Raw genomic sequence first — 25075 nt, 5'->3', positions numbered from 1 at the left:
GCTCCTGAAATAACTAGTTTTTGCCATAATTCAATTAACTAGTTTGGAAACAGCTGTTTGTTTCTTGCAGCAGCTTGCTGCAAATTAAGTGTGCTGCCCACAGATCTCCTGCACATAGAAGCAGTTTTACTATATTTGATAATTAACAATGTTCAAGTGGACATTTTACTGTTTTTTTTTAACACATATCTGTGAGCAAAGTATTTGTAATTATTTCCATTGCAGAGAAGGAGAAAATGAAGCTCAGAAGTTTGGGGCCAGCTTCTCACTTGGCACAACACCTTTTTGCACTGCCCTTCTCTCACACTGGTTTTTGCTGCACAGGAAGAGATGACTCCTGGTTCCATGCTTATTCTCAACAGCACATGTCAAACTCATAGACACTCGTGCCCTTTATCAGATCTTTAGATCTGGCTTCAATCTTCCAAAATGGCTTCCAATTTTGATATCTTACTGAAAGCTCACCTTACAACACTTTAGATGTCTCTCAGAGCACAGTCACTATTAATGTAAGCTGAAATTTCCTGTTCTTGAATGTTAAAAAAAATAATCAAAGAAATGTGAATTTACTATGTTGATCTTAAGTGAGTAGTCCAAGATCACACTGCAAGTCACTGAAAGATGCAGAAACAGAATCTGTTTCAAACACGTGGTTTTGCAAGACAAATATTCCACATGGCAGAATGTCAGCAAAGATGAGGGCAGTGCTGCAGGCAGCACACGAGGCAGTCTCTGGCTTATGACAGCTTGGGTGTCCAGAAAGCTTATAATTAGAGATTACATGTTCAGGTGATAAAAAGGAGAGCATTTATTCCTATATGCATTGATCTGAGAGATCCTGAGCCCAAAAGGGGGGGAGCAGACAAAGACAGAAAATGGGAGAGTAAAAAGCAAGGGACTGAAGGGAGAAGGAAAATGTCCCAAATGTTAAATTAAAGCATCTGCTTGAAAGGCTCCAGGCCAACATGCTCAGAGAATGCACTCTTCTGTTTCAGTGACCCTGTGAAGATAAACTGCACAAAAAGCTTCAGGCAATATCAGACAGAGGATTTAAGAAGCCATTTTAATTTTAGCCAGATTGTTTTGTATTTTCAACTGTGGGGTTATCTGGGGATGCAATGTGCTTACAGTGGAACAAATTGTAGTTGTCACCCCAACTCTGCCACCACACCTGGTGGCAAATCCAGTTCTGTGCTTCCAGGGGGAAGCAAAAAACATGGTTTTGGCTACACAGGGAAGATCAAATCGCAGTATCATAAGGATGGAGTACCAGTGCATCCTAATTTTACTCCAAAATGTAATTACTTGGCTGCTTTATGCATGAGCAACAACCTATACTCCAACACAATATGCATTAATACCCTGGTTCCCTCTACTCTCGTTATGTTTTTGCTCTGTATCTCCAAAATGACAGCTATTTACTATGAAAAAATTGTTTAATCCCCCTGTGCCTCAGGTTCCTCATCTATAAAATGGAAACATCCAACTTAAAAGGAGTGCAAGGAATCACTAACTGATGTATATTTTTTCAGTGAACACATTTGCTGGTAATTTTAATTATAGCAAATACATACAGACTCTAAGAGCTGGCTGCATACAATAAAACATATGCATTAATTACAATGCCTATTGCAGCTTATTAGCACAGTTAGTTCTATACAACACAAATGCAATCTAACCTACAATCTGGAGAATATGAATGCCATATAAATCCAAAATGAGAACCTAGATCTTCAAGCCTGTAGTAAAATGTCCAATCATAAAATAAAATGGTAATAAAACCAACCTGGACTGATTGGGAATAACCCCCCCACATGCACACTAACACATGTAACAAACACAAGCTGATAAAATGAGACCTCAGTATTCCTCCTGCACCTCCCTAGCATCACCACTTTATTGGACAATCATTGATGAACTCTCACACTGATAAAGAATCTTCTATCCAAAATCCTCAAATTGCTTTACAAATTGTCTCTGATGTGTATAGACAGTGCACGTTATTTCTCCCTGTCCTACTATACTCTGTCCTCCATAATTTCTATTTTATAAGCTATTCCGAGGCCACATTGTCTCTCTGAGCCTGCAGGAGAGAGATCCATCCTCTCTCTTGGCAGCTCCCTTGACCCCCTCTTCAATCTCAATGGCATTTTCTGATTTTTTTTTCTCCCTCCAATCTTTTCTTAGAAGACAGTTCTTTCCCACCTTGCCTGTATAACTCACCATCACTTGCGACAGTTCCTTGAATCACTGACACTGGAATCAATACAGCAGAGCTGGCAGAGGACGCTTGAGAGGACGTGGGAAAACAAATGCGAAGATGTTGTAACCTTTTAGTCCTGTGCTGCCAGCTCAGCACACTGTGTCGCCTGACTGGACTCACACAGCTTGTACTAACAAGCATTCCCCTACAGGGAGCTGTAGTGGCTCAGGGCTGTTCTGTGCATCCTCCAAACCAGTAACAGGGAACTAAAGGCAATATCCTACATGAAATTAAGCAGGATAGGGCTCTCTCATAACACTACTCTCTCTTTGCACTGTGTCTCTCCTAATCAGTCTTCTGAACCAAAAACTGAGGCCTTTGCTATACAGAGGGCCCAGCCTGTAGGATGCACAGTGCACATGTCCTATTGGATTACCAGGCAGAGTGCACTCGCATGGCCTGCTTGTCAGACACCCAGCTGCAAAGGAAAGGAAACGAGGGAGGGCATGAAGGAAGGCAGCCAGAGCAGCACAGGACAACCTGAGCCCAGTCAGAGGGCAGGATGGAGGATGCCACTAGAAAGACAGGGGCAGCAGGCAAATAAATATATCTTGGCAGGCACTCTGGGAGGCTAAGAGGCACCTCACTGCACAAAGAAAACCCATGGCAGTATGTTTGATGTTGCTCAAAAATGTAAGAATAGCTCATCACCTAGGAGCTCACTCTATTGACAAGTGGAACAGATGACAGCTAGATCCCAGTTTGGATATTAAACCACAAAGCAATACAGCAAAGATCAATGCAGTCTCTCTCACAGAGAAAATGCTTCTGTCTGCATCAGAAGCTTTCAAACTTTCCCCAGTTGCTGTGTTCATGGCCCAAAAGAAAGGTCTCTTAGAAAGACCATACTAGACTTTGTTACTTTTTTCTCCCGAGGCAACGAATACACTGCAGTTCTCAGGAAAACATGACTCAAAAATGTGATCACAGTTGAAAGAGAGAAGAGTTAACAGAGAAAGGGAGAGAGCAGCGCAGCAGGCATCTATTTCAGAGGGCAGAAGTTTATCACCTAGGACAGGCTTTCCACCCGGTTTATCATTGTTTTCTTTGTCTAGAATGAAGGCTATTGAAGAAGAGGTTTCCACTCTGAATTAGCAATGAGTTCCCACTTAATTTAGAGTGCCTCAGCCCTCCTGTGTGATTTGGCTCCAGGGACCTTGGTGAAAGTGCTTCTCCTGTGAGCTACCTGCTGCTGGGCACTCACCTCGCATTCAGGTGCCCATCCCACGTCTGTTCCCTCAGCCCCACCTTCCCCTCCACCTAGTTTATTCTTGTACCAGAGAACTCTCTGCTTCCCCAGATCACCTGTCAGAGATCACAGCTTTGAGAACGACTACGGAAATTATTTTAAGAGGTGGCTCAGCTTGGCAGTTTTCTCAGCTGTTGTAACTTGCTGGACAGTTAGTACACACCCCAAAAAGCCCCACACCCGGAGCACGTGGAGCTGTAAACACTGGAGCTCAGTTTTATGAGGCAACCAAGGCAGAGAGAGCCTTTCCAGGAGCACAGGAGGGACACTAGACACTACCAAAGCCCTCAGACCGGGCTGTCCTTACCCGCGGCTCCAGTCAGACGAAACAGCGGGGCGCCCCGCCTCCATCACTTGGAGTTTTTGGCACTGGGCAAAGCGGGCTTAGCCAAGGTTGCTGGAAGCAGCAGGTCGGAAAGAGCTGATGCCAACTGAACTAGAACGTCAGGGCCGCCCGGGCCGCCCCCTCAGCCGCCCCCTCAGGGAAGCGACGAGCCGCGCGCGCCCCCCGGCGGAAAGCGCGGGAAAGCGGCGGGGTGGCCGGGGAGGGGGGGAAGTGCGCATGCGCACCGCCCGCTGCTGAAGGGATGGGACCGCGCTCCAGCTTGAGGCCGGAAAGTCCTTCCTCTGTCCCCGCCCCGCACGGCGCCCATTGGCTGCGGTGCCGGGGAGCGCCGCGCCCATTGGCTGAGCGCAACGTCCGTCCGGAGGGGCCACCGCCGCCGCCATGGTTCGCTTCAAGAACAGGTGAGGCCGGCGGGGCGGCCGCGGGTTCGGGTCCTTCCCGGTCCCGCAGCGCCGACTCCGCGCTCTCCCGCAGGTACGTGCTGTGCGAGGTGGTTTCGGAGGACCCGCGGTGCCGGCAGTGTATCGAGGACCGCGCGGTGGGCCTCGCCGTCAGAGAGGCCATAGGGCGGGTTCACGGGGACTACGGCCTGGCCTGCTGCTCCATCTCCTTCACAGGTGCCGGCGGGAGGCCCGGGGGGTGAGGGGGCTCCTCCCGAGGGCCGCGGCTGAGCGCTGCGTGTGTGTCCCCGCAGTGAAGTACCTGAACGCCTACACCGGGACCGTGCTGCTGCGGTGCCGCAAGGACTCGCACCAGCTGCTCTGCTCCGCGCTGCCCTTCGTCAGGCACCTGGAGAGCCGCAGCCAGCGCTACCCCTGCGCCCTCCGCACCCTGCACGTCGGAGGTCGGCTGTCCCGGGGCGGGTGGGGGGCTCTGGGGCCCGGGGGGAGGCAGCGGAGCTAAGTCCCACCCTCCGGGCCTCGTCTGACCGCCTCGGGTGCGGGACACGGCTCTTGTGCCACCAACCGAGCAGCTTCCAACAGCTCTAATGAAGAAAAGTGCACCAGCCCTCATTAATTCTCCTTGAGTCTTCATCACATTTAACACAAAACTAGAGCAGCAAACATTATCTTACATTATTTTCTTTTAAAAATATATTTTCAAAGTATAGTATCATCCCCTGTCCTGAAAATTAACCAATTGGGGCCAAGAATGGGCACTACATGTTAGAAATTACCATTCCATGTGGGGACATGAAGCCTACAGGCCCTTAGCACTTACAGTAATAAAGTTGTTGTCTGGGGCTTTTGTCATTTGATGCAATGGTCTTCAAAAACATACAGTAGCACCTTGGAAACACTTGGTTCTGTAGATTGTTACATACTGTTCTTGTGACTCCTACAGGTACTATAAGAACATGTCAGAAATTTCTAATTCAGTATAACAGAAGGCAGCTGCTGATGTTGTTGCAAAACTGTACAAATGAAGGTGAGTTCCTCCAGCTGCTCTCCTAAAACTTGGCCTCAGTTCCTGGGGGTTTTGTAGGATATGCTGGGCCACTTCTGAATTCTGAGAAATGTTCCTTTCTTTAGAAGTTGAGGATATTCCAGCATATGTGAAGGGATCAAGTAATGACTCTGTTGCTCTTCATTGCAGAGGAAAGACGGTGTGTACAGAAGTCCTTGTTGAGCTGTTGCCTTACAGAAGAGCAGTCTCAAAGTGGTGATGAAGAAGATGATGATGGCACAGAGACAGACTGAAGGTTACTAGTTAGTGTTCATCCCTGTCCTGTACTTGTGTAATCAAGATGCTACCAGTTGTCTTCCATGCTAAGCAAAGCAGGGGACAGAAAAAGCATCTGCTCAAGTTTAGAATTCATTCCTCAATTCCAAGTGTTCTCAAATATATTTAAATATGAAATAAAAACCCCACTGTTTTAATTAAGGAGGTAAATTGTCTGTTTCACTCTAGAAATCAAAACCACCTGCACTCCTTGGGAGTGTAGCAGCTCAATGTGATCTTTGTGCTGAGAAGTGATCTTAAGCTGTTGGCATGGACAAGGAATGTAGTTGTATTCCTTCAGTACAGAAAAAAGCCTGTTACTGTTTTTTACACTTTGTTTTTTGCACCTGTGATCCATCTGGGCTATCCATTGGTTTTGAGTCACAAAAGCACCAGTTATGTACACAGGAGCAGAGGTTATCAGGAATGCAAGGCAGCAAGGCTCAACTCCATCCAACTCATAAAACTCATAGGTACAAGTACTGCTTAGATATTTATTAAGTTTACACTGATCAGTTACAGGAAAGTAGCATTGCTGGTATTATCTCCTGAATCCATAGGGAACCAAGATACAACCTGGACATGCTGTCCTGTGGAGACTGCCCCTGCAGAAGGGACAGTCCTTGCCCACATCACTTCCCCTGTTCTAGTGCCTGTGAGGTGAGTTACCAGCTCCAGATTTTCTGTCTCTCTTCCCAATGCAAAGAAAGGTTGATTATAAACATGTAGAGATAATAGAACACAATGGGTGCTGGTTAGACACTAGTCACTCCTGTTCCATGGCTTTAAATGACTGTAACAAACAGGAAACAATACTACTGTGAGTGCAGGTAACTACATACTTAACTCTTTGTTTCTTAGTTGCTTTCTCTGCCCTCACCAATAATTTTCCAGTGTGTGTGTAAAGCATTAACAGCAAGATATGTTACTACCTTCAGGCATCTTGACTTAAGTTTCTTTGCACTCTCTTGACAAGCTGCACTGTCTTTCCATCAAGTGTAGTTAATTGTGACCAAGTGTGAAGTCAAGCTGCCTAAAAGGATGTTTTGCAAGTGTTCCCTCTATCCTCCTGTAGCAGTTGAAGCATTCTATCCCTCTCCTTCTTCCTGGTGTGTGAGGTGCACTCTGGTGCTAGCTTCCCATGTGCACACTGCAGTGCTTTGAGGAAGCACTTGGACACTATGGAGCCTGTTACTTTGAAATCAAGCACCAATGTGACCAACACAAACAATTTCACTAGGGACCCAAGCAGTGACTTCACCAATGGTGCAGGAATCCCTGGCTCCAGTCTCAAACACAGCTTCCATGGTCAGACCAGTCAGTGTCAAAGGGGGAGAGCACAGCCACTTTCTGAGCCTTTGCAAATGCAGGCAGAGCAAAGGTGCAGGTGGGGCTGCAGATCACAGCAGACACCCCTCAGTCTGGCACTGTTAGTGCCAGCTCCCTGGCATGAATTCTGTCAGTAGGAAGGTAAGAATTGAATCTGTGCAACTAAGTGGTATGTGCTGATATGACAGTCCAGGAAGTGTGCAGTACTGTAAGTGCATGTGCATACCATTTATTGCAACTGTTGGCCTTGACTGGTACATTACACCTAGAGTTCATTTATTCAAAAAAATCCACACCACTTAACTCATTAGCTCAAATCAAACCACAAGCAGTGCAGAATGTGACCACCCAAAGAAAGAGCAGGGAGGGGTCCAGAAGAGGCATGTCCATAGCCAGAGGTGCTTAGTGCAGATCAGCTTACATCCCAGAACCAAGCAGATACAGGCCCTTAGCCCAGTACAAGAGAACCCCCTTTCTCACTGGGGATAAAAGTTATCTATAGACTCCAGCTATCAGTTGTTCTTCAAATTCCAGAGCAGCCAAAGTCAAAACATCATTCAGGTAGCTACCAAGAGCCCTAGGGTGGAGTGTTAATTCTACATAATCGGGTTACAAAGAATGTGTAGCCCATAAGTGGCAAAGAAATAGTAATTAAAAAAAATAGCAGCCTCACTCACCCACATTAAAACATATTTGAACAACTGAGAAGCCAGGAGGTTCCTTCTACCACTAGTGCCAGTATGCATTTTGAAATACACTAATTCAAGAGTCACTTCAAAACCCAAGTAGCCAATTTCTGCTTTACACTCACCTCAGCTTTGTTTCTTTCCAAACCAGGAGAACAGGAGGAATTCTTGCTCTTTAGAAAAAGAACAGATATAGCAGATAACACTCTAAAGCCAGGAAGCTCTTTTGCCCACTTCCAGTGCAGTGGAAACCAGCTTCACAAGAGAGCAGTTTGACAGCTTTACTGAAACAACACTACAGTCACAGTTGGGTGGATTTCTGCTCATGAATACTTCTGGGAAATAAGGGCTCTCTGCCCCTTCACTTAAGTGATATTGCAGTATTCAGGCAGTGCCACACAGCTGTGAAGACTTTCATACTGTTTATTAAGCCAAAAGAACTGACTTGGCACAGACTAGAAGCCTTGGCTGATTTGTCTCTGGGTTGTTTCTTTCAAAACTTTGTTTCAGTATAAACTGATTAAGCAGTTGGAATTAAAAGATCTTACTTCAACATATATGGTCATGGTTTCCTCCTGAACCCCCTAGAAGCCCTGGAAACACAAGTTTAATCTGTTCAAATTTAAATACTTAAACTATAGCAGCAAAACAAAGCAAAATGAAAAGAAAACCAGGAGAGGAAACTTGTCTTGAATAGCAGAATCACTTTGTGTGAACAACAGAGGTGCTGAACAACAGCTTCTGCTTCTGTTTCTTTCTTTTCTTGCCTCCCTTTTCCTCTGTGAAGAATTAAAATGATACTGTCATTTCTTCCCATGGAACAGGAATATCACACAGAAATTATAAATGCTCGTCCCTAGCCTTAATGACTTCTACAGGTCTGTGACACTTCCTATCAACTCACTGAGCACCAGGTAATTAAATTTAACATAAAAACTACTGCAGATAAACTCAGGGAGACTCCATCACATCTAAACCACACCTACAAACATGCCCAAGTGATTCTAAAGTTGGTGTTACAACTGCAGATCCTAGGACTGCAAACATGCAGCACTTTGCCTTTCAGGCAAGTATTGCTTTCATCTATGACCAAAACCCACTACCCACTGGAGCTGAAGCACTACAACCTCAATTTCACTGAACATCCCAAGCCCTCCCATCCAACTCTCTCCATCATTCAGTGCAGAAGCCAAAGCTAAAAGTCAGAACTGAGCATTATAAATTAGTTTCATCAGACACCATCAGATTTGAAATTTCACCTTGACATTTTGGTCAGTCTCAAGTGGTAGTTCAGCAGCTCAGGTATTTTTAGTTTAAAAGTGCATAACCTGAACTTCTTTGAGATAAAACTTAAATTAAGCTCCAGCAGAGATATGGCAAACATTTTTCAAAACCCATCTTTGTCCTAACAGGATTCTTTGCTAGTTGGAGATCATCTCAGCTCCCACTAAGAGCTGCTTTAAGCTAATAGAAGCCCTGGTCAAGCTGTTCAGAAACCACAACCTGACAATTTTCAGAACTGTTCTACAGCCAATTTTTGGTCCCCAAAACTGCTCTCTCACTTCTCCCAGAGGAAGAAGGGGAAAGACTTTACTTTTTCACTTCAGGAACTGTCGATGCCTCCCCCTTTACCTGCTAAAGGGTCAGCTGTGGACGGTTTGTCCAGTTTCAGGAGGGCTGCCTCGATAGCCTGGCTAAAGGAATTCTGGAAGCTGGGCACAGGGATTCGGTCAGAGCTGTCACTTTCTCCATCACTATCCACTGGCACAGGGAGTGCCAAGGTGCTCTCATCTGAAAGAAGGAAAGGGTCTTGAGAACCAGAAGGCTGTATGAAACTTTTGCAGTGCAAATGCCTCTCTACACTACAAGTGTTTCTTGGGACATTACAAGATTTCTTAGATTTAGATGCATGGTAAAGAACTTGAAGTAATACCAAATTTTCTTACCTCTTGTCTTTGGAGCAGGTTTGGGCCATGTTTCTGGTTTTGCCTTTCCAACTCTCAACATCTATCAAAAGAATTGTAAGATATGATTAAATCCCATGTACTAGAACAATCCTACATAGCCCCTAAGTGGCAAGAAAACCTAAGAACCCCTGCAAACACTCAGTGTTGTCTCCGTAAGATTTATCCAACATTGTTTTTGTGGAGGAAGCAATTGTGTTCTTGGACTAATCCCCAACTAAGACACAAGTAATTCTGACAAGACTTACTCTGCTATGTGGCTTACCTGGGCAAACGAAGGGAAGGGAGACTCTTCTTCTAAACTCCCACAGAGCAATGGGCTGGCCTGGCTGGCTGCAGGTGACACTGGAGTTGGAATAGACTCTACAGAGAAAGCAGCAGGTAATTAGAGCCAGCTACATTTGGCAGAGACACTCATTATATTGCTTATTAGGATGAAATAAAGTTTTATTATTTTATGCAATTTACCATTTTTATCTCATCAGTTCCATCCATTAATCACATAGAGAGACCTCTCAAACTCACTCAACCTTTTCATTTAAGGACAATTTAAGTTTGGGGGTTTGGGGCTTTTTTGTTTATTTTGGGATGTGTAGGGTTCTTTTGGGAGAGGGTTGGTATTTTTTGAGAAAAAAATTAATAATTTCTATTTCATATTTTTATGAACTGCAAGATAAAACATTTGGTAAAGCATCACTGGACAACAATGTCACTGAGTACTCTTTTAGTATAACATGGTGGGGAAGATGGAGAGGGTATAAAGAAAAAAATGCCAGTATCATCTTCCTGGCATACAGACTCTTCTCTTTTGGGGGATTTTTTTTCCTTTTTTCTGCCTTAACAAAGATTAAAAAGATGGTGTAATTACAGTGCAAATCTCATATTGTCAAGTAAATCTTGCATTGTGAAGCGGAGGTAGTAAAAAGCAAACAAAGGACCAGAATGTTTCTTAGCCATGACAGCCTTTTGTGTATGTGCTGTGTTTTTCCAGATGCTCACCTGTCTGGAACACAGGGCTTCTGCCAAGAGGAGACAGACAGAAGCTCTGATGATCAATGCTGGTAGTTTCTCCAGGGCAAGAGGTAAAAGCAGGAAACTGCTGCAGATTCTCCAAAGCAATATGGACCTCTGGATCTAGAAAGAGGTTTCAAATTAAAGCACTACACAATGTGGGGGAGGACTGTCAATATGCAAGTTGTTTCAGAGTCTAGGAGGTGCCAACTCAACATGCTTTCCACTCTCTCTTTCACAGACCAGTACAAGCCCTGCTGCTGGATGGAAGCAGTTCCTAGGCTTTTTTTTTTTTTTTTGCTTCTTCACTTTTCACTCTATATAGTGATTACTATAAAAACAGAAACTAAGAAACTTGAGGCCTGTATACACCACAGAGATAGCTGTGCCCTAAAATGCCCTCTGTCTCTCCCATAACATGCGAGTCTGAAGCAATTGTGTAACATCATTGAATATCCTGACCAAAACAGCTTATATTTTTCACTCCACAGAGGTTGTTTCTAATACCTTGTAATCTTTCTCTAAGTGCACGCTGCAAACTAAAGGCTTTAGAGCTCATCCTGTAGCTCAAGGCATCAGCTCAGCAACTGCAGATGACTGGAAACCCACCAGTTATGCTCAGTCATGACTTACACTTGCCCTGTTTCTTGTTTTCCTCCATCTCAATCCTGCGCTCACGTCGTCGTTCATCACGCGCTTTCTTCTGCCGCAGACGTCTCCTCTTTTCAAGGTCATCTAGGAGCAATGCAGCATTGGATGTGTAAAAAAGCCACACCAAGATTTAGGCAATGTTTTCTCCAGCTTTGAGAGCAACATACTCAGTTCTAACGCATTAGTAACAAAACATGCTTAGCAAACAACATAAGCCCTTTTAAACAGCCAGGCTTTTTTATTCTGTGTGTAATTGTTGTCTATAAGAGAGTGAACTGGGGTTGTTCTGTCATCAGGCAGCTGGTGCAAGAGAAGCAAAGCTGCTCCGTGTGTTCTTTCTTCTGCCATTATGGGGTAAAAATGACTTCTCCTTCACCCTCAGGGATATGTGACTAGAAAGGCAAAACCCACCTGAAAACAACTCTAAAGTCTCCTTAGAGATGATGGGTGGCTTCAGAGCCAGTTCACAAATGCTGAACTCGCAGGTCAGGGGCAGATGACAGAGGTAGCGGTGACGCTGTCTTATATCCTGATAAAAGAGCAGATATGTCATCACAACAAGGCCTAAAGGCTGTCACAGTGAGGAACAGCTTATGGAGACAGAACGCCAACCATTTCAAGCAGAATACTTCTTCAGGTTAAGATGACCATCAGTCTAGTTCAAGCTACTGTCTTACATGATAAAAGAATTTACTTTTTTTAAGACAGCTTTAAAAACAAACCAATCTTAAGCTCCCAATTCTCTTACTTCTAGACTTACTACCTTTAAAAAAACAAACAAACAAACAACAAAGCTGGACTGCAGCCTGTTTACCAAAAGCAGCACAAGGTGCTGCACCTTGCACAGATTAGCACACCTACCCATGATAGTAATGACTTCCTGTTACTAAAGAGAAACGAGTCTCATCTGTCTGCTACAATGATCAATCTGCTAAAATAAGGGCCCTTAATGAATAAAAAGCTAAAGTAACTACCTCTGTCATGGAGTAGCCAGTTATCTCCACTACAGCTGCAGTTATCTTCTCTGGACTCTTCTCCAAGCTGCCGTATTCACGAACAAGGCATCGAACGTTCACAGGGTGAAGATACATACACTGTCCGTCCTCCGCTGTAAGATAAGATACCATCACCTGTTCTTTGTCTGTTAATTTCTAATACCCTTCTCCCCACCTCAGTATGTTCTCCAGTAATAAAATTAACCCTCCTTTCTGAGTTTCCGTGGGACTTCTATTTCACAGGGGTTAGCTGCACCTAATGAAGTGACAAACATCTTCCTCAAAAAGGATGCCAATTGCTGCCCCTGTATTTCTAGGATTTCATTGCACCAACCTTGATAGAAATAGTAAAAAGGAGAGCTGCTAAGATGTCCGCTGCTAGTTGTATCTTTAGATTCCTGGTAGCTTGTTTCAGCTGGATGTGATTCTTCTGTCATGTTCATATCAGGTTCTGCTATGGTGTCCACCTCAGGTACTTCCTCTTCATCCAGCACTGCCTCTTCTGCTTCCACAGGAGGTGAAAAGGAACTTGCCATATCTGAGCCAGGCTCCACAAGCTCCTCATCAAATGCAGAGAGATATTCCACACCACACTATCACAGCAGAAAGCATACAGTTAGTACCACACCAGCTCCTTCAAAAGATCTCTGCAAAAATCTTTGGCATCAGTGCACCATAATCATGCCACTTGGCACCACAGCATCAGTATTAACAAGAGCTGCCAGAGTTGTCACCCACCTTTTTTTCTTGGGCAACTACAGGCTCCACAGCCTTGGAGCTTTCTAGGACCAATTGTTCCACAGCTGCATTGATTCCAGCAATGTCATTTTTTTTATCCTGGTCAGTAGAGAGTCTTGTTTCTCGCTCCTACAGGCCATCCAAAAAGAAGAAGTTTCAATTTTCTATTCAAACCAGGAGACTATCACCACAGTTATTTTTAACCTTAAAGTATACTTCAGGTTTCCCTAGTTCTGTAATTCAACTTTGACAAAGAGTGAACCTTGAACAGAGGCAAACTCTTTCTTGTTACTGGAAAGCACACCCATTGTAGAATGCCTAAAGGCTTTGAAAAGGAATGTTCTACAGGTTTGCTGATACAAGTCATCCCAGAAATTGCTGGGCCTGAAAGGGAAGCACATTCTCCTTTGAAAGCAAAACTCCTCTACATTTACAGAAGGAACACCATTCAGTAAAAAGCATTCTATTCTGTTATCCTGAACATCATGCCAGAGACTTAAGAGTCCAAAAACTGTAGTTTCCTCCAAGATTCACAATGCTATTCTAGCAACAAACATCATCACCTTGCATATGTGTATGTCCTGGAGACCAGAATAATCACACACAACCACTTTTAGCAGCAGAACACAGATGCAGAACAGTCAGCACACTCCAAGCTACTAAAAACCACCAAAGAGGTTCTCACCTTCAGTTCCTGGATAGCTGCCTCAATAAAGCAAGCCTCTGGGGTGTGTTTCTCTTCCTCATACTGTTTTAGTAATGCTGCTTTCTCCTCCAGTATCACCAGCTGCAAGACCTGCTCCCTGGATGCCAGAAGCAGCTTTGAATACTGACTGTGCAGGTCATCTGAACAGAAGGAGCACCAAATCATTAATATCCACTGGTAGAAGCACCAGTTTGGACTGCTGATTCTTCTGAAGTTTCATTACTGCTCAATTTTGGGAGTTAGTCCACCCAGGGCAGACAATACTTAGAAAGAGTTTGATACAGACTCCACAAGTGACCATTGTATCATTGATGACACAAGCTGGTGCCACATGCCTGCTTTGATACACACATCACAGTTTGTAACAATCAGTTTGTAAGCCCATATGTATTAAAAATCTATAAAAAAATTATTATGAGGTTATTACAAGAAGCACAGCAGAAACAGTAAGCTAAAGAACTGCAAGTTTAGCAAAAGGCAGTCATCTTTGTTACTAGACAGCTTATCTTAATTATAAACCTCACAGCATCACATACTAGTACAGTCCCTATACTCACTGTTCCCCAAGGGTCCAACCTTGTCTGTAGAACACCAAGTTAATGCTGAATTTCCTGGGTTTAAAATGATCTCAAATGCCATATTTGTTTATTTTGTTTCATGAAAGGATTTAAAGTCCTTCCCTTTCAAATACTGAGGAACATATGAGCACCCCAGCTACATGCTGGCCACCTTTCTTGTATTAGGAGACTTGACTTTTTACAGAGAGCTTAAATGCATGAAGCCTTTCCTAAATGTGACTGCAAAATTATGTGAGCCAAGACAGCCCACAAAACAGCAATGTTAAGTAAAATTATTTCTTTAGTCACAAAATTATGATGTGTTAGTCACATTACTTGACTGGAGAGAACTGAAGAAGTCAGGCAACAGATGTTTGGAATAGGTTTGCAGTAACTTTGATTATTTTCCCATATCATTCACAGATTTTAGTTGGTAAGTGAAGATGATTAAAACCTTCCTGAAGATTGCATCCTTGGAATAGTTTAAACACAGAGAGAGTTATTTTTGCTAAGCTGTACAGTGAGAAGCCAGGAGGAAAAAAAAAGTGAAGGACACTGAGGAGCCAACAAAAGCAGCAAGAGTCACACCAATGACTGTAGGATACAACACACATCACATGAATACCAGTGATTGAGAAGGCAGGAGTTTACAGTGCAAGGGAAACAGCACACAGGTTAAAGCCTTTCAAAGACCAAAAGTGTGGGTAGAAAGGTTATTATTATGTGGTGATTAAGGTTTTCAGGGGCTAAACCTCATGCTTTGAAGTCTGGTGTATTTTAAGGTGACAACATGACATTGCAATGGTAAATCCTCCCCACGCCGGCCGTCGTCCCAGCTCAGAGCAGGATTCCAGCCACCAGTGCTCAGACCCACTCACCTCCAATGCAAACAGGCTGCACCACGTTCATCCACTGAGATTTGGGCAGTGCTGTCAGAACACCCTTCTCTCTTCTCATCAGCTGCATTGTAATGATATCACCAATTGCATACTGACGTGTTTCCATAGCAACGACACTGCAACGTATGGAGGAGGTTAGCAGGGCAAAAGCAACATTACAAAAATATGCATCATTTAATAAACACCAAATCTCACCTCTTGAGGTCCTTCTTGTGAACAGAGCTGTAACAAATAGGACATTTACTCCAGGTCTTTTCACTCAAGGAGAGATAGTGAAGGATACATGCCCAACAGAAGATGTGCCCACAGCGGGTGATCTTTGCTGCGGTTGGTGGGTACAGACAGATTGGGCAGGAGGGCACTTCATGGCTACAGATTCGCTGAAATGGCACATCAGAACAGCACAAGTTTTAGATTTGGAAATCAGTTCCTGTGCTACAGAATAAGCCAACTGTAAGATCTACTCTAACATGCTAATCTTCCAGCTCTTTAGGCTCCGCTTATTCACCAAGAAATTAAGTGTTCATAGTGTGAACTAAGGACACTTTCAGACTGCACCTTCAAAGCCACCCATCTGGTATTTCTACTCTAATGATAGTGATTCTTCTCATGTTTCCTATCACGTATTTGAGTTCTTATATTCCCGTAAGAGTTAGCAGCATCCTCATCATCCCAATTCAGACACTTAAGACAGCAAACAAGCTCTGTCACCTCCCTTACACAAGCAGACTTTTGCAGCCCTGTTTAACTGCCAGACTGAACTTACCTATTTCCATGAACATGCTAGTTTAGTCAGACACTTTGTTAGCATCTGTATGTTGCAGAGACAGAGCTGCCACACAAGATGTAGACTTTCCAGCTCTCTTGCAGGGCCAGGCAACAGTAAAGCCTCCCTCCACTCCAGCTACAACACGCACCAAGACTAGTCTTGCCTGATAATAAGTTTCTACCTGAGGCAACTCAAACTTCTGACCACAGTTCTCAAAAGATTTTTCATTTTGTTGCTAGGCAAGATGGACCACCTATGCACAGAATTATTCTTCAAAACTCTACACTCCAGCCCTCTTCCATGGACTCGTGCCCAGGTTTTGTGTTAATATCTCGATCACAAGGACTCTGTCTACAGAATGTCAGATACTATTTTTGATGAGCTCCCATCTGCGAAAGCAAGAAGAAGCTGCTAATTTTCCTAATAGATTTTAGCACTTCTCTTTTCCTGTCATGAAAGCATTTCATAATATATTCCATGACAGATCTTTCCCAGTATTGTGGGAGTGACAGAAGAGGCCTCAACTCAAAAAACAGCCGAGTTTTACGTAACATCACAGAGATAAAGAGGCAGTTAAAGACAGGTTGAGCTTCTTAAGAAGAATAATTAAAAAAAAAAATCTAGCCCATCACAACTGACCACTTGCTCCACATAGTCCCAGTTGACCAAGGTATCTGGATCAGCAAAGTGGACTGTGTAGTCCTGTTCTTCAGAGACAACAAACTGGCAGCTGGGGAAAGGCAAAGAGACAGATGATCTACTCAGTTGTTTCTAAAAATTATTTGAGAACAATCCTATAGGATTCTCTGAGCTTCTTCTTTGTCCAGCAGAAAACTACTGGAAGCAATCAGTAAACAAGAGAGTTTGATTCACAAGCAGATTTCCAGAATGCAGGTGTGTCTATTTTCAGTTAGACACAATATCACATACTAACTACAGCATGAGCCAGATTGAGTGGTTTTCCAGAAACATGTATGGAATAGATCCACTGGGGATCTATTAAAAAACAGGGAAACCACAATTGGAAAAAAATATGGTCACAAAAACTGGAACCACTGGGGTTCCTGTGAATAGGCTTCACTACAAAAAGGCACTAAAAAAAACAGGGAAAAATCAAAAGCATCAATGCTGAAAACAGTTTTTATTATCTTTAACATGATCAAATACTGAACACACTGCAAAACCTGGTGAAAGTGACTAGTATTTCCAGTCAAAAGCAATTCTGCTGCTGGATTACTACACCAATCATCATCTGGGTTATACTCCATACCTAGGGGGCTGTAAAATAAACTGCAGCTTAAGAACTAGGACTCATATGAGTAACTGCTTCAGGGACTTTTAAATTCAGATTAGCTTTCATCCAGCAACTGCTACCCCTACTATCTCAATGTACTATTTTTTGGAAACAACAACTGTCTTCTCTAAGGCAACTGCACAGGTCTTCCCAAGTGGAGTGTCATATGCCACAAGTGATGCCAGAAAATTAGAGCAGAAGACTAACTGGTTTGTAACTAAAGGACTCACTCCATCAGGTATCTTGGAAACAGGTAAAGACAACAACTTGATATATTTTTATCCCTTTCAAGTTTGGTCATTGCCACCAGAAACACTACGGAGAGACAACTTCACCCTGGAAAAGTCAATAGCTCAGTGTCTCTGTAGAAGTCTAAGAGCCCTGCTGGTCTTCCACTCACTTGGCCTGTAGGAAGAGCTCCTTGTTGAAAGGCTTATGTCCCCACTTGTTCCTTTTCCCCCAGTTGCCATGTCCATTCCCATCAAAATGGCCTGCTTGGCCACGGGGTTCAAAAGTGAAATTCAGTAAGTGGTTGAGATTAATCTTCTTGGGACCAGAGAATTGGGCAGGGCTGAACTCTGCCCGTCGAGCCTCTGCTACCTAAGAGACAACAGCACTTGTTAGAAATCGCTAGAATTTACTGCAAAAGCATCAGTACAAGTTGACACCCAGACCCCACCAGTGATTATATACAGAATATGCAGCATCCACTCACTCACCTTCTCCCATTCCAGTTCTGCAAATCAAGCAGTGCAGCGTTAGAAGTGCATGAGAACCTGAAAGTTAGAACTGAGTGGTCTTACCCCACACTGAGCAAAAGGAGGAGAGCATAAAACCAACTTGCATAAGGATAAGTAAAAGCTGGCAAAACCTAGTAGTCAAGGTTAATAACAGAAGAATGCTGATCAAATCCTGACAATATTCTTGACAGACAGTAATACAAGTCTTATTGCTGTTTGCACAGGTTGTACTTGTTTGGGTTAGTTTTCATATAATAAAGCAAGGAATGAGAGTTCAACCGAGACAGCAGGCGAGTTTTGACAAGAGTCAGCAATTTGGGCAAGTATCAATCAGTATTAGTCTACAGTATTTAGACCCACATCAGTATAAAAGCCTCATTCTGGCTTTACTCCGCCTCAATGTCACCAAGGCTAATAGGATTACTTTCCCAATACCACTATTACAGGCAAATTTGTACACAGAAGCGTTTAGACACAGTCACCTTAGACTTAAAAGCTAGAAACTGAATCACTAGGTATTTTCATGAAGGACCTCTCTGTTTCATGAGGTCTGTACATGGCCTGTCTAGGTACCCATTCCTCAAACGGTATTTTTAATTGCAAGTCTCTCAGAGCAGAGAGCACTCCTCTTCTGTTGTTGCCAAGTTGATCTGCACAGACTCACTCTGGCATCTCAGCGATGTTAGCACCTCTTATCGCTCTTTCCCTTCCCAGCCCAGGAGCTGAGCACAGCAGACCTATCTAGGCAGGTCAGAGTGATCCTCTCGTCCCAAGAAAGAAGGCCTCGGAGGCAGGGCATTACAATTCTCACCTCATCTCGTCTTCCACCATTACAAGAGCTAAAAAGTTTGCCACTTCCGCCACTGCCTCCCCTTTGAGGGGGCATCTTGTTAAAAGCTTTGCTTTTCTGTGAATTGGAGCGACGGGACTGACTGGAAAAGTTCTCATTTTTTGAATATGAAGTTTCTCTTTTACGATTATAGCGCTGTTTGGATCCATTCCCATTCTTTCCATCTGAAAGAAAAAGAAAACAAACAAGCCAAGAATCAGAACAGCAGCCTCAGAGTTGTCCACACACACTGCACCTCAGCTGGCTTCGCCTCAGAGCCCTGCTCACCTCCGCCACTGCCCTAAGCCCTGGGTGTTTATCAGGACACAACACAAATAGATCCATTGGGGATCTATTAAAAAACAGGGAAACCACAACTGGAAAAAAATATGGTCACAAAAACTGGAACCCAGTTTTTCAGCTCAGTTTTTCAGTTCAGCAACACAAATTGTTTCATCCCTATCACTGCCCAAAGAACTGGTCAAAGAGTACAAAAGGAAGATGTATTCACTCTGCTTTATCATTTATTAGAATGGCTGCATTTTCTTCATCCAGATTTGGAATGGCCATCACCAGACACTGGTGTGTTGCCTGGCACCTTAAGTGATACATCAATACCACATCTTCATGTCCCATTACAAAACAACAACTAGTTCATTTTTTAAATTCAATTTTCTGAAAACATGAAATTTATCATACATTGTTTCCTTATACAAATATCCTGCAGACTGCACTTGTCTGGAAGTCTCCCATTTTCCAAGACCCCATTCCCTGTTTTCACTCAGTTCTGCTCCCTATGCTTAAAAGACCCCATCAGATCCAATTCTGTTTTTAGAAGACTCTTTTCTTTCACAAGGCCAGCAAATGCTCATCGATTTTGAAGCACAAATCCAATGCTTTGGCCTTGCAGGACACATACCTAATATCTGAGTACTAAGTCCACCAACCTATGACACATGAACTGTTCACCTGAGAGCACGGTGAGCGCACCACTGACCCTAGTACAGGACAGAGCAGTGAAGCACAAAGCAAAATACTGCAGGAATAAAGCTCACAAGAGCAGAGCAATCAGACAGGCTCTTAAGAGAGGTTTCCTGTGTCTAAACAGCTGCATGATTAGACTGCTAGAATGGAAAATTCATACTATGAAGGTATTTCTAATAGTCTTAACACAAAATCATGGATGCCAAGGACACAAAAGACTGCTTACCTGCCACCTGTCCTAGCATTTCCACCAACTGCCCTAAGGTTTATCTGTAGAAGTGATATGTTGATAAGCTTGGAAGCAAAACTCTGCAGGCCCAGTGAAATGTCCATCCACTCCAACCAGCCCCAAAGTCACCCTGGAGACTCAATAAACCCTATACAAACAGTAACACCCCATACAATATCTAGATCCATTTTATAAGAGCCTATTAGTTTCCCTTTTCCCACTTTGTAGTCCTCCCCACCCCTTAGTATAAATCTGACCTTTTCTCATATGGGCAGCTCTCAATGCCACTGTGTCTTATTTTCCCCTTCCCTGGCACTACTTCCAGTCTACTCGAGCATTTAAAACTGCTGGAATGGAATCTTTCACACCAAGGCTAACTTTTTAATTTTTTTCTCTCCCACCTGCACCCCCAAAAAGAGAGGTGCAGTGGACTGGAAGGTCTGTGTGTTATACATTACAGTACATTATCTTGCTTCTTAAAAATAAGTAATAGAAGTGGCTTGACTGGGTTTTGTGGTGGTCTGCTCTTTCTTGCACATGGCAGACTTCAGTCTTTGCCTGCAACTTCAGCTATAGAAGTAAAATGACACTATCATTACTTTCACACAATGTGACAGAGCCATTCTGCAGACAAACTCCATCACCAAAACGGGTCATTTACTCTGCTATTCAAAAGGCTGATCCTTCAATTCAGAATTAAGCCAACTCCATCAGAACCACAGATGTGTAACTCAAACACATGCTCACATAGCTTCCAATGTTATAAGGCACATCAGGCTAGAAAGACAGGGGCTGAGTGTTATCAGGAAAAAAACAGACCAGAAGCTGCCAAGCACTGAGGGTGTGACCACCTCTGGCTGAGTGATTACTCAGATAGACCTTTTTCTGAGAGTGCTTCTAGGGAAAAGGCTGTAATCAACACCATGGAGTCTCTGGTAAAAATATAAGTCATTTTGAAGAGTTCTGGACTGCTACTTCAGTTATTCAGGAGCAGAGAGCATCTAGTTTAGAGCTCAACCACCCTCTTCAATCTGCAATTTCAGTGAAAGTGCTAGAGGGGCACATGTCCATTTTGTCTATAGCAATTTTGCAGTTTCTCTGCAATCATCAAGTGTGGAAAATAAACAACTCAAGCGGAGAAGTTCAGCCTAAAGTGGATCACAACAAGGGCCAGGAACAAGGAACTGTTTGTACCTGCAGCTGACAGAAGTGTTTCCTACTACTTATGAGTTTTAATCAAGTTAGTCACCATCAAATTTGTCAGCCAGCTGGTTTTTACACATTCCTGTCACACTACAGGTCCTTTCAAACAAACTCCTGGAGCCTTTGGGAGTCAGTATAATGACTCTTCCCTTGTGGAGCAGCAAGCCCTGATATCTGTGGTTTCTCCACTGGATGCCATGTTCTGTTAGAGTACCTTGATCACCAAAGATCCAGAGAGAGGAAATAAAGTTCACAGGACTAAAGGCAGCTCTAGACAACCACTTTGCTCCTGGATCTGCAGCACTGGTTTGCTGCTGGGGTGAGACCTACAGTTTCCTTCCATCTTTGTCTGCCTCGTTTCAGCCGAGCTGTGCTGAAGCCATATTGCACAAGGGATGAAGGTGGTGGCACCACATTTAGGCCACAGGGTGATTTCATGAAAACAGACTGAAACTCTTGCTGCTGTGAAGGCAAACACCCCAGTGAGCAAGAGGTGACGGAGCAGTCACACGCCCCAGCTGGGCACGCTCACACTGCGGTAAGGAGGCGACCCAGGAATGTTTGCCAGAACTAATGTCCTGCAGGTCTCCAGGACTGCAGAGAAACCCAACACAAGCCTCTTCTCCCCGAGCTACTTCACTCCATCCTAATGGGATGTGGCTCCTGTTGGTGGGCTAATATAACACAACTAAATTTTTCTGGGGGAAACTTCCAAGTCTAATTTAGTTCCTAAGGTCAAGATTGGAAGACAGCTGGAATCCAACCTCCACAAGTACAAGAGCTCACAGTATCCTGTTTAGCCCTTGGTCTTCAAGAAAGATTGATTTCTTTTAATTAAAAGTTAGCCTACTGTATCAGAGTATAAGTGTATGGTGCATCAGGATTTTCCTCCTCAGTGTTCCTCTGCTAGAAGTAACATACCTTCAAGCCTGTAATAGGTTGTTTTCCACAAAAATCACTTCATGCTTTTATTCCAGGCTGGAATGACAGGCCTTTTATTTCCTGCCTTACTGAAGACACTGTTTCTTCTACATGAAGGCATAATAGCCAAAGGACAGGCCATCTTAACTCCTTACTGAAGGATATTTACATTCTGTGAACAATTCTCCATGCAACATCACACATCACCAGAAAAGAAGCTGTAGTGATGAGGTATCTCTCAGTAAGAAAAGGACAGAAACCACTTCTCCACAACAGGGAAAACTGCAGGTCTGGTAATCACTTCTATTCCACCAGAAGCCAAAGATCTGGTTCTAAAACTCTTGTTGCATACCTAGCATGTGATGTTGCCTGCTTCCAGAAGCCTGCCTGCCCATGAGAGGGGAAAAAAAATATGTAAGAGACTGAAAAGTAACAACAGTAGTGAGGGCTAATAGGGCTGTCAGATAAAATCCTGTTGCCAAGGAAAAAAAATCAACTTTCCAAATCAGGTGTTCTTCTGCAAATGACTGCCTACAAAGTTCTTTTTAAGACTTTCCTGTGTTTGGATTCAAAGTTAAGATATCACAACAATCACATGGTTACACCACAAGCTGGGGAGCTGTGGGTGAGCCCCCTCCTCTATCCCTCACCACAGCCTGTCCTGGAAAGTTCAATTAATACAGCTGAAAAGCAGGCAGTATTTGGTTACCCAGGATCCAACCACACTCAAAAGGTTCAAAAAGCAGTCAACATCTTCAATTTACTATTTTGTTAACCCTCTGGAACACACTGCTGCTTCCTCAGAGACCTGAAGTAATGCAGCAGAAACAAACCACTGAGGAAGAAGGAAATTGGTACATTGACAGTGTAGCAACCTGTTGACACTCTCAAATGTACTTCCAGGACTAAAAACATTAATTTTAATCACGACTGCCCCATTTCTAGGTTTTAGAAAAAGATGAAGGTTGCCAGGAACACTCTGCTCACAAAGAGGTTAAGCAAACTGGAGGTGGCTCAGGTCTTACCTCAAAGAGAGGTGACAGGAACCATAATGGCTCCTCCTGCACTGCTGTGTCAGCAAACCAGCTGCTTGCAGTGACTGACCTGACACTGTGGTTTAGATGCCAGACGGGCAAACAACATGTAACTAACTCTGAGCTGGCTCCAAAGGAGGTTACTGAAACAGCCAGGGAGGGGGACACTGGGTGTGGACACAAGACCTCCCTGGGCAAGATGTAACAAGCACAGAATAAAGTTAAGGTTTATTTTACAAACACTAGCAAACATATGTTCTTATGACAAAAGCAAACCTTTGGCTCTCAAGCTGATTATTCCAGTGCTAATGGAGATAAAGCATTAATCCCTAAAGGATGAGGAGAACACCTAACAGGTGAGCCGGAAGGAAAAAGAAAACAAAACCAAGCAGTGACCTGAAAGGAAGCCAATTAGAACCCAGCTGAGAGACAAACAACCCGACAGGGGGAAGTTCAGCTCCACCGCAACCCCGACCCGGGCACAGGCCCCCGCAGCCTCACCCTCTCCCGGTTACCCGCTTCCTCCCTCCCCAGCCACCACCGCTCCGACCCGCCAGCGAGACCCAGACCCGGCCGAGCGGCCGGAACCCGCCGGGACTACCGGCCCGCGGCCAGAACCCGCTCCCGCAGCGCCCGGGCCCGCTCCTCCCGCCCCGACTCTTACCGCCTTTGGGCTTAGACTCCCCCGCGGCGGGCCCGGCCGAGGAGGACCGCGGCTGTTGCCCTTTGCTGCCGGCCGAGGAGCCGGGCGCACCGGAGCCGCAGGGGCTGCTCTTGTCCATGGCGGAGGCTGAGGCGGGGGCCGCACCGGGCGGGCTCTGCAGCATCGACGGGCGCCCCGGCGGGCGAGCGGCGGCCCGGGGCGGGGGGGCACGACGGGCGCTGGCGGAGCCGGCGGGGGCCCAGGCTCATGGCCCGCGGGGGCGACCGGCGGGGGCGGCGCAGCGCGGACTCGGGCTCCTTCATGGCGACATCTTCTCGCTGCTCAGCTCGAACCGGGGAAGGCCGCGGAAGGCCGGGCCGGGCCTGCGGGGCTCCGGGCGAGAAGGGAGGGAGCTGTTCACAGAGCCCCGCGGGGCCCGGCGCTGCCTACCGCCCGAGTGGTCGGGACCACCCAGGCACCCACCGGCTCCTCGGCGCCGCCCCGCCTCGGCCGCCGCTGCCCCGTAATGGCGCCCAGCCGCCCGCAGCAGCGCCCGGGACCCGGATGGAGCCGCCCCCGCGGGCACCGCGGGACTCGCGCGCCGCGGAGCACGCCGGGAACTGTAGTCCCTCCGCCCCGAGCCCCGCCCCGACACCAGGCCCCGCCCCCGAGCCCCGCCCCCCAAGCCCCGCCCCCAGGGGCGACCGCCACAAACCGCTGGGGCAGCACAGCCAGCAACACTGCAGGGGTAATTATAGTAAAAAAAAAAACCCGAATCCGAGAAGCTGGGAACAGAGGGAATCTGACAGTTCTAGGGTTCGGCTTATGGCCTGCGAGGACATCAAGAACCAAGTGTCTCCACTGAGTGGTAGCACACAACTGGGACATTAAAAAGTAATGCTTAATTTAAGTGATACTTTTTAAACTTTAAAGCAGAAGGGGGAAAAACACAAGGCAACAGAGGTTCTAAAGGCATGCTAATTAACCCTGAAAATAACATTAAAAGATCTTAGGCACACCTGCTGATTCCTTTCACGTTATTTTAGGGATGGGAGCTTCAAGTTCACTGGGAGAGCAGTTTATTACAAGAAAAGCAGGATGGAGTGCAAAAGGGCAGAGCTAGTAAAGAATATTTTAGGAGAAGTTCCCCAAAAGACCCTATTTTAACTCCTATTTGATCCCTATTAGAGTCTATTAGACTTTAGAGTCTATTAGAATTACTGATCAAATTATGAGGGTGGTTACCACAGTGTTTAGAAGTTTTGGGTGTAAGAAACTCTCTAACACTCAAACATCCACATTTACAGGGAAAT

General features: G+C 44.9%; 3 protein-coding genes across 3 annotated transcripts in view; 1 reads left to right on the top strand and 2 right to left on the bottom strand.

Moving 5' to 3' along the window:
- The window catches only part of CABP1 (calcium binding protein 1), a 52099-nt gene extending 49758 nt beyond the window's left edge, over nt 1-2341 (bottom strand). Inside the window, exon 1 of the mRNA XM_051633841.1 lies at nt 2224-2341. The gene's annotated coding sequence lies outside the window, so the exon portion shown is untranslated. The remainder of the gene's footprint in view (nt 1-2223) is intronic.
- Nucleotides 2342-4211: 1870 nt separating this feature from the next.
- On the top strand, nt 4212-5738 carry POP5 (POP5 homolog, ribonuclease P/MRP subunit). Its single transcript, XM_051633847.1, has 5 exons — nt 4212-4259; nt 4333-4475; nt 4553-4702; nt 5203-5286; nt 5455-5738. Exons 1-5 carry the CDS (start codon nt 4240-4242, stop codon nt 5556-5558), a joined length of 501 nt encoding a protein of 166 aa, XP_051489807.1. The 5' UTR covers nt 4212-4239; the 3' UTR covers nt 5559-5738.
- Nucleotides 5739-6054: 316 nt separating this feature from the next.
- On the bottom strand, nt 6055-24335 carry RNF10 (ring finger protein 10). Its single transcript, XM_051633828.1, has 17 exons — nt 23784-24335; nt 18731-18933; nt 17580-17779; nt 16525-16615; nt 15312-15496; nt 15096-15232; nt 13640-13800; nt 12955-13083; nt 12551-12809; nt 12196-12329; nt 11633-11750; nt 11204-11305; nt 10559-10693; nt 9825-9922; nt 9542-9602; nt 9228-9386; nt 6055-8374 (listed from the first exon to the last, which is right to left on the bottom strand). Exons 1-17 carry the CDS (start codon nt 23944-23946, stop codon nt 8298-8300), a joined length of 2412 nt encoding a protein of 803 aa, XP_051489788.1. The 5' UTR covers nt 23947-24335; the 3' UTR covers nt 6055-8297.
- Between the last annotated feature and the right edge of the window lie 740 nt (nt 24336-25075).

Source organism: Apus apus, chromosome 16 (assembly GCF_020740795.1).
Source record: "Apus apus isolate bApuApu2 chromosome 16, bApuApu2.pri.cur, whole genome shotgun sequence".
Classification (NCBI taxonomy): domain Eukaryota; kingdom Metazoa; phylum Chordata; class Aves; order Apodiformes; family Apodidae; genus Apus; species Apus apus.
Note: the sequence above shows the minus strand (reverse complement) of the source record. Positions and strands in the feature narration are given on the sequence as shown.